Genomic DNA, 14,735 nt, shown 5'->3' with positions numbered 1-14,735 from the left:
CAGGAATTATTTTTTGAGGCGTGGAAGCACTGATACATAGTCCCCCCCATTTCAGGGCACCATAATGTTTGGGTCACATGGCTTCACAGGTGTTTGTAATTGCTCAGGTGCATTTAATTGCAGGTATAAGAGAGCTCTCAGCACCTAGTCTTTCCTCCAGTCTTTCTTCTTCTTCATCTTGCATATGGCGTACACAGCCTAAAGTTGTAGGACAACTTGTTCTATTTGATCTTATTTGATTGTGCACACCGGGTTGATTGCATTTGTCGAAACAGGGCAGACCACGTGAAGGTTGCAATCTCCCACCCCCTCCAGTCTTTCCATCACCTTTGGAAACTTTTATTGCTGTTTATCCACATGAGGACCAAAGTTGTGCCAATGAAAGTCAAAGCAGCCATTATGAGACTGAGAAACAAGAATACAAATGTTAGAGTCATTAGCCAAACCTTAGGATTACCAAAATCAACTGTTTGGAACATCATAAAGAAGAAAAGAGCACTGGTGAGCATATAAATCGTAAAGGGACTGGCAGGCCAAGGAAGACCTTCACAGCTGATGACAGAAAATTCTCTTTATAATAAAGAAAACCCCCCAAACACATGTCCGACAGATCAGAAACACTTTTTAGGAGTCAGGTGTGGATTTGTCAATGACCACTGTCCGCAGAAGACTTCATGAACAGAAATACAGAGGCTACACTGCAAGATGCAAACCACTGGTTAGCCGCAAATATAGGATGGCTAGGTACAGTTTGCGAGAAGCACTTAAAAGAGCAATCACAGTTCTGGAAAAAGGTCTTGTGGACAGATGAGACACAGATTAACATATCAGGGTGATGGCAAGAGCAAAGTATGAAGGAGAGAAGGAACTGCCCAAGAACCAAAGCATACCACCTCATCTGTGAAACACGGTGGTGGGGATGTTATGGCCTGTATGGCTGATGAAGGTACTGGCTCACTTATCTGCTAGTATGGTAGTAGCATAATGAATTCTGAAGTGTATAGACACATCCTATTTGCTCAAGTTCAACAAATGCCTCAAAACTTCATTCTACAGCAAGACGATGATCCCAAACATACTACTAAAGCAACAAAGGAGTTTTTCAAAGCTATAAAATGGTCAATTCTTGAGTGTCCAAGTCAATCACCTGATCTGAACCCAATTGAGCATGCCTTTTATATGCTGAAGAGAAAACTGGAGGGGACTAGCTCCCAAAAAAAACATTAGCTAAAGATGTCTGTAATACAGGCCTGGCAGAGCATCACCAGAGAAGACACCCAACTGCTGGTGATGTCCATGCATCGCAGACTTCAAGCAGTCATTGCATGCAAAGGATATGCAACAAAATACTAAACATGACTACTTTCATTTACATAACATTGCTGTGTCCCAAATATTATGGTGCCCTGAAATGGGGGGACTATATATAAACACTGCTGTAATTTCTACATGGTGAAACCAAAATGTATAAAAATGGCTTTTATTAAAATCTGACAATGTGCACCTTTAGCCACATGTGATTTTTTATATTACAAATCTCAAATTGTGGAGTACAGAGGCAAATAAATAAATGATGGGTCTTTGTCCCAAACATTATGGAGGGCACTGTATCTTCAAGGCCTCAGGGTTACAGCTTTTGTCCATTAAAAGCATTAGGAACTTAATTATTCTCTTCCTTTGATTCTATTTGGCCAGATGAATATTTCCAGTATTTTGATATTTTTGACAACTGACATTTATTTCTATTCTAATCAATAATGATTTTGCAACTCAATTGGTTGCGGAGAAAAGCTGTAGCTTTCCCTATTCATGTAACTTTCATTCCCCAAGGGGGATAATGTACAGAAATGGTTCTCTGATCATGCACAGCTCCAGAACAAAATCCATAGAATGTCTACAGGCAAATGTTTATACAATAAAACCTATTGATGTTCAGTCACGACTGAAAGCAAAATCTAACCGATCGTATACTCAGAAATTAACTTGTTTCATATATTTATCACAATTAAAGAGTAATGCAAGTAATCAGAATTTATTACAATACCTTGTCTGGCTTGTAAGCCTAAAGCAAACAATAGACTCTTTATTCAGCCCAGTTGTTTCAATATTGATGATATCGTCTACATGTGGCTCAGTGGCAGTCAGATGCAATGGGAATTTCCAGACCCCACCTGTAACAGACTGCACCTTCAGCATCACTGTTTGCCTGAATAAAATTATAAAATGGTTAGAAATGCAATACATGAAATGCAATCATGTTTTAAATATTGTGATACTTTGCCATTTTAACTGTCTTTTAATGAATGGAAAATATTAACTCTGACATAAAAAGGACACTAAACTCAATCAAGAATAAACAATAAAATAGATATATAATAGCAATTTGGCACTGATCCACTTCCTCAATCCAATGGTATCATCACTGTGATGATTAGGTTGGTTAATTTTTCAGACATACCAAAACCATACCAAAAATAGTCAGTTAATAAGAATAAGCACAGAGTTTGCCTCTAGGCACATTCCACAGACTTAAAACACTTCCTGAAATCTTGTCCAATCTAATCACAGATAAGGATATGATGCAGAGAGAGGTCACAGTGAATTCATAACACAAAACAGAATTGGAAGAATTAATAACCTTGAAATGAAGTGTAACTGCACACTAATTTGATTATTTCCTAAATGTGATCAAATATAAAAGATGGCCATGACTGATTATCTTGGAGAATAAGGAAGGTTTTTTCATTTGTAAACGTGGGCAATAATCATTTATACTTCACTTGCCTTTGTGCAAATAATTTATTTTTAATAAAACAGTAATTGATACAGATGGCTTCAATCTGTGCAGAGCTACAGGAGGGCTCTGCTGTTATGAAGTAGCATGTTTAGTTACCATTTTCTCAGAGTGATGACTTTAAACAACATATGCTCTACTCTGTGATTCAGCCAGAAATGTTGCCTCAATTTGTCACATTATTGTAAATAGTACGGTAAATATGAGACAATCACTCATGATCGCTGGGAGGGAAGGCTCAGGATGGCTGAGGCCTAGTTTATATTTTTGGGAATTCTTCTCTAGATATAATTGATTGTCACTGGGGTTTTTTCTGCAAAATGTTAATGATTACCAGTTCATTTTGTGAATAGTCACAAATCATAATTAATTTTGAGGCGTTTACTTATTTTGGACTTTTTACACTATTTTAGGCTTTAACAAATCTATCATTCAATTTATAAATATAGTTCCAGCTATATTCAAGAAGAAACAAACACTTTAACTTCAAAGGTAAGCTGGAAATGCATCCTCATCTAGAAAATACTCCTGCATCTATTTTATTCATTAGCAAATTAGTAAAATGATATTATTGTTAGGGAAAGTTAAGGGTCAACTATAAGTTTCAGGTACTTCATCAGAATGTATATTCAATTTCAAATATAGAATGTTCATTGCTAACAGCTGGACTCAAGATAAATATGGGATGGTAAGGCATGATTGATAAACAGAATGCCTGAGATTGGGTGAGGCCCAGATTATTCTTGAGGGAATATTCATAAAGGCCCTACAATATTGATGCAAAATGTACTTTGAAGGGCCTGTTCAAATCTATAGATCTGGAGATTTATTGACAAGTACATGGAGAAAGACCAGAAGAAGTCCTAATTAAATGTCAAAATGGGTTCTACCTGAAAAAAGGAAATATAATCCACAAATAGAATCATATGAAAACATGATGTTGATGTGGAAATACATGCAGCATTGAAGCCACAACATCCCCTCTCAGTCCATTAACGCATCTAAGTGCAACGTACTTAAAATCTTCCCACCCACACTTTGATGCAATGCATGCTTGCCGTTGAAATCTTGCTCCACTTGATTTTGCATATCACTGCCTTAAAGGTTAACGTGATAGCAACTTAGCCAGAAATTTCTGAATATCTTTGTTGATTTACCAGTTGACAACAAGTGAACACCAAAAATAAGGCAAATTGCTCTTGTACGTTTTTAAACACTGGTTTCCGCATCTTTCTCACAAATTTTGCATTAGCAATGATTATTCTACGGTGCCAATTTTAAAATTCACTTACTTGACTGGAGTGGATGGTGCAAAAACAACATTGAAGGTGAGCATAACAATGCCAGTCTGTGTGTCCCATTCCTTCTTCACAAAGCTTATTGCAACTGTAGGTTCCATATGAGCTCTTATTTCCTCTGTCTCATACAACATTTCATAAAAAAATTCATCTCCTATGCTTTGTCCTGTTGTATAGAGCAAATAGAAAAAAATTCATAACATTTCCACATAATTTATAAATTAAAATACCCAGCTCTGACAATGGTGTCATTAGTAGAGACATATGAATGCATAAGCAAACAGGCACAATAATGATAATTTATTGGATATATACTGTTTGATATGTTCCAAATTCCAAAGGGAAAGATGAATGGAAAATGACAGGCGTGAGAGAAAAGAAAGGAAATCCGCAGTACAGACACAAGACTGTAGTTTGTTGCAGAAGTAGCATGCAAATATACTGGGGACTTCAGTGGAAATATGAGGTGACTACAAAGACTGTAGTCCTCTGTGCCACCCATGCACCACCTTAAGAGATGAAAGTAATTTTAATGAGGCAAAACCAAACATCAGGCTGCAGATGATCGTTGCTGTCACTGAAGTACCACATTACAATGCACAATAGCTGCAAGGGTCTTCACATCAAGTGGCCTTGGCATTCCCATGGTCATTGTTTTGTCCTTGTTGTTACTGCATAACTACTCCAAGACATGCAGAAACCTCTTGTTATTTGTGGCCTGAATGACAATGTTTCTGATATTTCCACTGCCAACTAACCAATTAAAGATGCTGCAATTGCCAACAAGCTCATGACTAAGCAGTGAAATCTGATCGTATGAATAGTTGAGCATAAATATAAAACTCATTGGATCGAAATTCCTTCGTCACTTATCTTAAGAATTGTTAACATAATTAACATTGAAATAACAGCTAACATAATAATTCACAAAAGATTTGGCCAGAATGTGTTAATTGTTGAAGAGTTAATATTATGCATTTTCAAGATAATTAAGTTTGGTGAGGAAATTTTAGATGAATTCCCAAGTTGCTGCATTTTGTTACGGAGCCCGTTTAATTCTTCTCAAGAATTCAATCTAAAAAGAGCAGGCACCATTAATACAAATATTTCTTTCCTTTTGAGAGGAAATGCCTGGCCTCAACTTGGCAATTCCCCATGGCAACGTACTTGAAATCTAGAGTTCACTGTGTGGGGAGTTAAGAGATATAGACCTTCGTCTTAACGATCTGTAGAACAAAATGTCAGGAGTATTCAGGAAATTAATGCTTCAAGAAGATACTATACAGATTGCAACCCTGGACAAAAGGTCTAAAATAAATTATTATAAGGATTTACGCAAACAACACAAAAGAAAAAATGATGATACATAAGATGCTTTTACACCGCCTTTCGCAGGTTCAGATTTGCATGCATAAGTTTTCTCTCTGTATTAAAGCCATTAATTCCATCTCAGTTTTCTGTGATTCTGCTATGAATTAAGAGGGTTGAATGCAGATGAGTAATTGCAGGGAGCCAGTGAGCAAAACACAATTCTCCTGGAATCTGAACCATGTTTTGCTCAGTACAAATGCAGAGAAAAGAACACAAACAGCAGCCTTTTACAGAGCCAGAAAGACTTGTTGTCTTGTAAAAAATAAATATAGTTTCTGGGATACAGCCAGAAGAACGAGTTTAGTTCAGTCTGCATCACAAGTTAATCAGCAGGAACGATGAATTAAACAATTGCTCTACAGTTGCTAATACTTGCTTTAAAAGCTACAAGTCAAATTATAGCAGTCCTGTCTCAGAAATGTTGTAAAGAAATTCAAATGCAATAAAAACAAAGCAACCAAAGTTATTTTGTTATCCTGAAACACTTATGCAAATTAAAATATATTAATCCCAAAGAATCAATTAGATAATCTTATGTAGGCAGCAGAAATGTAACAAACATAATTGCTTTGTTTTCTACCATATAAGCATAGTTGTTGGCCATTTAAGAGAGTGTTTAATCATCATATGTACCAGCAATGGAACATAGAAATTCTAATTTGCAAAAGCATTATAGGCCTGAAACGCAAAGCGTACAGATATTACAGCAATCAGAAAAATACAGTAAATTAATAACCGTTTAATTAACGCAAAAAACCCCAAAGTCTTTAGTGCAGTTCATAATTAAGACAGTTGATAATTAAGGTTGGTGTTGTGTAGTGTTCAGCAGCCTGATGGTTGATCAAATGAAGCTAATATTGATGTACAGATAAGGAACTGCAGATGTTGGTTTACCATGTAAAGACACAAAGTCCTCGAGTAAAACAGCGGATCAGGCAGCATCCATGGATAGGTCACGTTTTGGGGCGGGACCCTTCTTCAGACTTCAGGTGTTCCATTGCTGATGGTTATCGAGGAGCAAATTTTGTTACCAATTCATACTCTGATTGTAGTCTGCAGATCAGGAAGTCAAGGATCAAGTTACATAGGGATGAGCAGAAAATCAGTTCCCTGAGTATGGTAACATGTTTGGAGGGGTTGATTGTGTTGAGCATTGAGTTGTAGTTGATGAACCACAGCCTGATGTATATGGTCTTAGTGTCCAAGTGGCCCAGTGCAGGGTGCAGAGGCAGCAAGTTTCCATCAGAAGGTGGGTACATAATGAAAGGTTGAAGATATCTTCTAAAACTCCAGCTAGTCAATTCATGCAGAACTCAAGAACCCAGCCAAGTACATCAATAGGGCTGAAACTTTCCAAGGGTTCACCCGCATGAAGGATCTTCTGATATTGGCTTCAGTAACTGAAATTCCAATGCATTTGGGGGCTGCAGGGGCCCAAGATGATGCATCAATGTTCTCCCATTTGAAGCGAGCATCACAAGCATTGAGCTCATCTGGGACTGATGCGTTGCTGACACTTGAGCTGCCACTTGGTTTCGTCTTATAGAGAATGATGGCGTAAAAGCTATGCTACAGCTGACAAATGTTTGTTTCATCCTCCAGTTTAGAATGAAAATGTTTCTTTGTGTTTTTGATCTAATTATGGAGGTTACACCTGGACTTGGAGGATACATGCTGGTGGTAGTAAGGAAGTGATTTCTTCAAACTGGCCGCTTTGAAGTTCATGACAATGACAAGAAAGGTATCAGGGTATGATGTCTGGTGTTTGTTCAGTTTGCAGCTCCTCTGGTGCTAGAAGACTGTCTGTCTGGGGCAGGACGTAGACCATGATCATTGAAATGAATTCCCTCTGGAGGGAGAAGTGATAGCAATTCACCACTACTGAACCACTACGTCTGAGCACCACAAAGAGTTTACCATGAGGCAGACATCATCTCCTCTCGCATTCCCCGATGCCGTCATCCGGTCCATATAATGAATGGAGAAACCTTCAGGTTAGAAGGCTGAGTCTGGAGAGCTGGGGGTGAGTTATGTCCCTGTGAAATCATCTCTTGACAATTGATCAACAGTTTGGAGAGCTGTGATATCTACATTTCAATAACGTACTGCAACAATAACTCATTTTAAATAACCTTTTCTGTTTTTTACTATACTGATGCTAATTCGTTATGAAACTTAGGCAGATTCTTAAACATGAAATCAAAAGTTGTTATTCAAGATGCTTCTTCTTCTTCTTGCGTATGGCATGCACAGCCTAAAGTTGTAGGTCAACTTGTTCAATTTGATCTTACTTGATTGTGCCGGTTACCGGTTGATTGCACTCATCGAAACAGGGCGGACAACATGAAGGTTGCAATTTCCCACCCCATTCAAGATGCAAAGCTCCACTATGAATTTCATGAAGAGCATGTTGCTGTCTGCCTCAGAATTGAAAAGCATGGAAAACCATGAAGTTAAATCTAGTTAGTTAAATACCCTTCCAATTGCAAACATGAGATGGCATTGAAAATTTACTTTTCCTAATATAGAAACTCATTCTTTCAGATTTTAACTGTAACTACAGATCGGAATCATTTAATACTTTTACCTTCTATTTATTTGTATGTAATATGGCATTTAAATCACACGATCAAGAAGAAATTGATATAGGGGTTTTGACATCCATTTCAGAATTTCCTCCTTATTCCTAAATTATAATTTATATATGAAACTGCTAAGGTACCAGCACAGATCACAGATCCCTGTGGAACTTCACTCGTCACAGATATCCAGCCAGAATATCTACCTTTCCACCACAATCCTCTGTCTTCTATGAATAAGCAGGTTCTGAATCTATACAACCAAGTCATTGTGAATCTCATACATCATACTCTTCTGGATGAGCCTACCATGAGAGACTTTATCAATAGCCTTGCAAAAATCCATGTTTACAACAATTTAATCAATCTCCTTTGTCACTTCCTTAATCAAGTTAGTGAGACCCGTCCTACTGCGTACAAAGATGTGCTGGCTATCTCAAATTAGCTCATTTAATGGGCTTGCTTCGAAAAGGAGAATGCCAATGTCTGTTCTTGGGCCGCCATAGCTCGCAATGACAACGTAACTTCAGTTATCATAGCCAATGTCAAAAGATTCTTCATGAGGATGAATCCTTGGAGAGCATCCGGTCACAATGGTGTAACAGGCCGAATTCCTAAAAACTGCGCAGAACAGCTGGCTGGACTTGTCATGGACGTTTTCAACCTCTCATTACTAAGGTCTGAGGTTCCCACATGATTTAAAAGGACATTAATAATACTAGTGCCCAAGAAGAGTAAGGTAACATATCTCAATGACTCCAGAACGGTGGCACTAACATCTGTGATGAAGTGCTTTGAGAGGTTGCTAATGACACCTATCAACTTCTTCTTGCATATGGCGTGCACGGCCTAAAGTTGTAGGACAACTTTCGAGTGGGCGGCGCGACCGACGTCGCAGTGGCCTCTGCAGTCCGCCTGTCTTTTTTTTAATTAAAAAAAAAATGTTGGCCTGTTGAATGTATAGTTTGTTGTGGTTTTTATATTGTTTTTAGCTGTGTACATGTGGGGGGGGGGGGGGGGGGAACTTTTAAATCTCGTCCCTGTACGGGTGACCCTACCTTTTCCCTGTCGGGTCTCCGTTGTCGTTGGGGCCTAGCACCGTGGAGCGGCCTCCAGCCGGAACGACCTGGGGGCTCCAATTGCGGAGCCTGCGGACTTACCATCGTGGGGCTGGCCGGCTTCAGAGCGTGGAGAGTTGTGGTGGCGCGCGGCTGCGACCCGACTCCGGAGCTCGGAGGCTCCAGCCGCAGGTCCGGTGGACGGTGACATCGGGAGCTCACGGGTCCCTGGTGGGAGACCGCTTTTCAGAGCTCCCGCAACAACAACTTCTCCCGCCCGAGTTGCGGGGTTGAAAATGACCCGGAGAGGGGCCTTACATCGCCCCGCGCGGCTTTAACTGCCGCGGGACTTGCCATCACCCGCCGGGGGCTTTAACATATGGAGAAAAAATGGAACACAGGGGAGAGACAAGACTTTGTCTTCCATCACAGTGAGGAGGAGATTCACAGTGATGGATGTTTGTGTACATTGTGTTGGCTGTGTGCCTTGGCACTTTTCTTGTTGTATGACTGCAGAAACCAAATTTCATTTGAACTTCACTTGAGGTTCAAATGACTATAAATTGTATTGTATTGACCTTATTTGATTGTGCACGCCGGGTTGATTGCATTCGTCGAAACAGGGCGGGCCATGTGAAGGTTGCAATCTTCCACCCCATCTATCAACTCATACCAGAGCAAATATCTGGACCCACTACAATTTACCTACCACCACAATAGATAAAAGGGAGATGCGATCTTGCTGGCTCTCAACTCTGCACTGAACACTTAGACAATAAGAACATGTACATCAGGCTAATATGTAATAAACCAAGTATACTGTAATGACCAAAGATAGACACAAAATGTTGGAGTAAATCAGCGGGTCAGGCAGCATCTCCGGAGAAAATAGATAAGTGACATATTTGGTTGGGATCCCTCTGTAAATAGTACACTAGATTGTTGTTCTTCGACTGAAACTCAGTGTTCAACATGATCATCCCCTCCGAACTTTGTCAAACTCAGGGAACTGGATTTCCATTCATCTCTATGCAACTGGATACTTGACTTCCTCATCGGCAGATCACAATCAGTATGAATTGGCAACAGCACCTCAGTTCCTTGTGTTTCCACTCGTGATTCTTTACTCACTATGGAACTGTTGGCCTCCAGGTTCAAGAATCGCCATCAACTATTAGACTCTAGAACCATCAACTTCTTCTTCTTGTGAATGAAACACAAACCAAAGGAATAGTTAGATCTCAAGCCGGGTGTTGAGCAGCCAGGTTGTTGTCTCTGCGTCAATGTCTGCCGGGCCCTGAGCTCCATTTGGTGGGTGGTAGAGCGGGCACCCAGAGATGACATGGTTGGCTGTCTGTTGTTCTGCTCCGCATTCACAGGCTGGGCTCTGGCGGAGCCCCCATCTCCACATGCTGGCATTGAAACGCCCAACTCAAGTACAAAGTTGAGCTTCACCCATGCTCCTCTGGGGAGGCCAGACCCTGGACAGCTTTTATCTGGTGAAGAGATGTAGCTGTGTAATGGAGATAAGGTTGCCTTCCACTCCTATGACCACTTGGTGACTATCCAGTGTGCTATTTAACCACCAACCACACTGCACAATACGAAGAACAACTCAGCACCAAGCCACAATGGCTTTTGTGTAAGGTTAAGGGGTTGTCTCACTGCGGCGACCTAGTTGGCGAGTTTCGGGAAAATTGAACACCGAATAGTGGAGAGTGAAGACGACCTCCTTCGATGTCCTTCGACCTCCCTTCAACTATGTTGAAGACTATCTACGACTACCTTCGACTACCTTCGATTACCTACAAATAACATGCCAACCTACTACAACCTACTTCGACTAAATCTACGAGTAAAAAAAATATCGATTTTGTCCATGGCGACCTTTTTTTACTCGCGGGCATTTTTCAGCATGTTGAAAAATACGCTGCGAACTAGCTGAGGCCTCGAATGCGCGGGAACTACTCTCGAGCCTGAAGGAGAGTTACAAAGATGTCCTAGGACCTCGTGTCAACCACGCTGCAAGTATGAGTCGAGGGCAAACTCTTCTAAACTCGCCAATTAGGTCGCCACAGGGGGACAGTCCCTTTACACTATGTATTTTGTCTTGTACTATTATGGTTGGGTTACTTTATATAACTGATAATTTATTATATTATTGTTTATAGTTTATTGATTTGTTGTGGGGTGAGTTAATGTGCCCATAAAGCTGCAGCAAGTAAGAATGTCATTGTTCAATTTCTGGTGTATTTGACAATTAAACACCCTTGAATTATTTAAAAACCTATATATTTTTTAAAATTACATTCAAGAACAATGTAACTGCTCACCCACTAAAAATAATATCATTTAAACTAATTTGGCCAAATCATAAAAACAGAGGCTATGTTTCTCATTCATTTTGATGGAGACTGAGAGCTGGGAAAGTGATTGCAGATCATTATGCTCTGAGCTATTGGAGAAGCACAGGGCAGCTAGAAGCAGGGAGGACAGGAAAGAAAGATGCTTCTGTCAAGTTAGACTGACAAACGTGTAGAAAACTGGAACTTCTGCAGGAATACACAGCAACTCTTGGAAATCGTACTAGTGCTGGGGTTGAGGATCTGCCTCAATAATATTAACCCAATTATTTTATGGTATAAATAATGCACATTACTGCAAAACAAATATCCCTTATCATCATTCATAGGAGAAATCCAGTAAAGATAATGCCCTAATACAATAACTAAGTGTACATATCGATGCCAAGTTCTGTATTTATTCTTTGGTGAAAATTTCTATTTATCCATGCTGAAGATTAGCAAATAAATTCACCTTCAAACAGGTGCAGCCCAAATGTGTAGTAAGGGTGACCATCTGAATTGTATGATAATTTGGACGTTTTTTTCGGTGGTTGTTCGAGGGCTGATATAGAGATGTAATTGCAGACACAATATAAATAATTGAACGTGCACATAAGTCTTTGCTATGCATGTCAGGTAGTGACTTTTTTTGAAGTGAAAATATTGTTATACTCTTTTTATAGGCTTGTACAGTATCTATTAGTGTTGCATTTGTCTATACAGATGTAATTAAACGTATACATTCACATATTTATTACACTGGATTACTTCCAATTCAATAGTTTTCCAATGGAATTGGATTGAAAGATTGCATTGTGCTTTTGGATCCTCCCAGTTTTGCCTAGACTGAGGAAACAGGTTACTGTATGGATATCTCAAAGTTACTGCACCAAAGTGTATTGATTATCAAGAAAGTCAGCTGGATTGTGAAGGGGGCAATGGAGAATTCTCTTGAAATCAAATGGCTCACCCAGATTGTTGCAGCAGGTACTTATGGACCATGACACTAAGTAGTAGAGAGTGCACGAGCCTATTATTTATTTGCGCTGATAAGCAATTGCAATGAATGAACAGGGCTTTGTAATTGACATTTCATTACTCAGTGGGCACCATAGATTGTTGGTACTCCCTTGAGTAACTGTCAGTGAGAATTAAAACCCCACAAATCATGTGAATTTTATAAATTTCATTGTGTTTCAATCCAGCATTATGAACATAATCATCATTGATATACTTCCAAATCTCTTTTTTTTTCCAAAGAGGAATATTTGTCTTGATAGACTACAAAGTATTATTAGCAATCTGAATTACTAAGAACTTTGTTATGTATTTTCATAATTAAACAGCTAGTAAAAAAGTTAGTTAAATGGAAAACATTAACATTTTCATGAGATGCCAACCAATGTCTGGCTCTTTCTTGTAACGAGGGGAAGAAAACAGGCAGAAATTTGTTTTGCTGAACTCTGTAACTTACTGTTGGTTTCCTGAATCTCCTCTTCACAAGTACAAGAAATGTCAGTTTCATCCTCCATTATTGCTGTTTGTGCAGAACCAGGAACGGCACCAGTAAGGATAATTTCTATTGTTTTTTCGATTCTTTGTTGAGCTTGGCACTGGATCACAGCTATGGAAAATAAGGATATTTATATTTTGGAGATGTTGTGGGTTTGCTCAGCACTTTTAGCAAAATCCTTGTAGTTCTTGGATATGAGTATTTTGTGTCAACCTGTATTTATATCAACATAATACAATTTCCCAAACCACGGGTGTTCGGTTTAGTTAAGTTTAGTTTAGTTTAGTTTAGTGATACATCATGGAAACAGGCGTTTCAGCCCACCAAGTCCACGCCAGCCATTGGTCACCTATTCACACTAATTCAATGTTATCCCACTTGGGCATCCAAGATGGGCAATTTACAGAGGCTAATTAACCTACAAAACTACATGTCTTTGGGATGTGGGAGGAAACCAGAACACCCAGAGAAAACCCACGTGGTTACAGGGAGAACGTGTAAACTCCACACAGACAGCACCCAAAGTCAGGATTGAAGCTGGATCCCTGGTACTGTCCAGTAGCATCTCTACCAGTTGCACCACTGTGCCACCCTTAAACAACATTCATCACCAAATGCCCAAAGAAGATATTAAGTCAAGTAGATAAAAGATTGTGTGAATATTTTAAGGAGCATCTTGAAGTTGCACAAACAGTTAAAGAGCCAACATGTGTAGGAAGGTAGATCCAGAGGTTAGGGTCTGGCCGATTGACCAGTGGTGGAGTGATGGAAATCTGGGAAAGGGTAAGTCCTAGTTTTGTGGAACTGCAGAGATCTCAAATTGTAGGGCTCGAGGAGAAGCAAGGTCATGGACTGAGTTGAAAATAAAAGGGAGGATTTTAAAATCAACATGTGGCTGGAGTGGAGACATTGTAGTTCGGCAAACACAGACTCATGGGCACACATGGAACTGCACATGATGGTTTACCAAAAAAGTCACAAGTGTTGGAGAACTCAACATGTTAGGCAAAATTTCTGGAGAAAGTGAAGAGGTGATGTTTTGTTTAGGACCTCTCTTCAGACTGATTGTGGTGGTGTGTTGGTTGGGGGTGGGGGGGTGGGTGTGGGGGGGTGGAGAGAAGCATGAAAAGTGATAGATGGATACAGGTGAGGTGGTGTTTTTGATTGGCATATGGTTGGACAAAAGACAGAGATGAAAAGACAAAAAGTGTAAGATAAGGACAGAAGAGTGAGAATTCTTCTTCTTCTTGTGTTTGAGGCAGCAGAAGTTATGTAACGCCCTCCAGGAGCTGTAGCCAGTTCAATGTGCTGTTGTCGAGGGCCATGAAGTCCACTCCTCCACCAGGGGAGCGGAGGAGAGAGGGATGGTCTTTGTAGGTTCATTACCTAAACTGGAGAATTCAATATTAATGCCATTAGGCTGTAGCTTACCAAAATCGAATAAGAGGTGCTGTTCCCCCAGTTTGCATGTGGCCTCACTCTGGCAATGGAGGAGGCCCAGGGCAGAAAGGTCGGTGTTGGAATGAGAAGGGGAGTTACAATGGTTAGCAACTGGGAGATCCAACAGGCCTTGATAGACCGAATGTGAGTGTTCAGCAAAACGGTTGCCTAGTCTACTCTTGGTCTCGCCGATGCAAAGGAGACTACATTTGGAACACCCCAAATGCAAGAGATGAGGTTAGAGGAGTGATGGGTGTACAGGACTGATCTATGCCACGCACCTCATTAAAATAATTCAGCTTCCTGAGACACAATTGTTTGCCTTTCCACCATCGTC

General features: G+C 40.0%; 1 protein-coding gene across 1 annotated transcript in view; it reads right to left on the bottom strand.

Moving 5' to 3' along the window:
* Positions 1–14,735, bottom strand: part of LOC129703105 (cilia- and flagella-associated protein 47-like) — a 422,488-nt gene that overhangs the window by 31,160 nt on the left and 376,593 nt on the right. Inside the window, exons 60-62 of the mRNA XM_055645303.1 lie at positions 12,920–13,069; positions 4,087–4,258; positions 2,045–2,206 (exon numbers count right to left, since the gene is read on the bottom strand). Of these exons, the coding sequence (XP_055501278.1) occupies positions 2,045–2,206; positions 4,087–4,258; positions 12,920–13,069 (484 nt within the window). The remainder of the gene's footprint in view (positions 1–2,044; positions 2,207–4,086; positions 4,259–12,919; positions 13,070–14,735) is intronic.

Source organism: Leucoraja erinacea, chromosome 13, assembly GCF_028641065.1.
Source record: "Leucoraja erinacea ecotype New England chromosome 13, Leri_hhj_1, whole genome shotgun sequence".
Lineage (NCBI taxonomy): Eukaryota > Metazoa > Chordata > Chondrichthyes > Rajiformes > Rajidae > Leucoraja > Leucoraja erinaceus.
The sequence above is the reverse complement of the archived record's forward strand: the minus strand, read 5'-3'. Positions and strand labels throughout refer to the sequence as shown.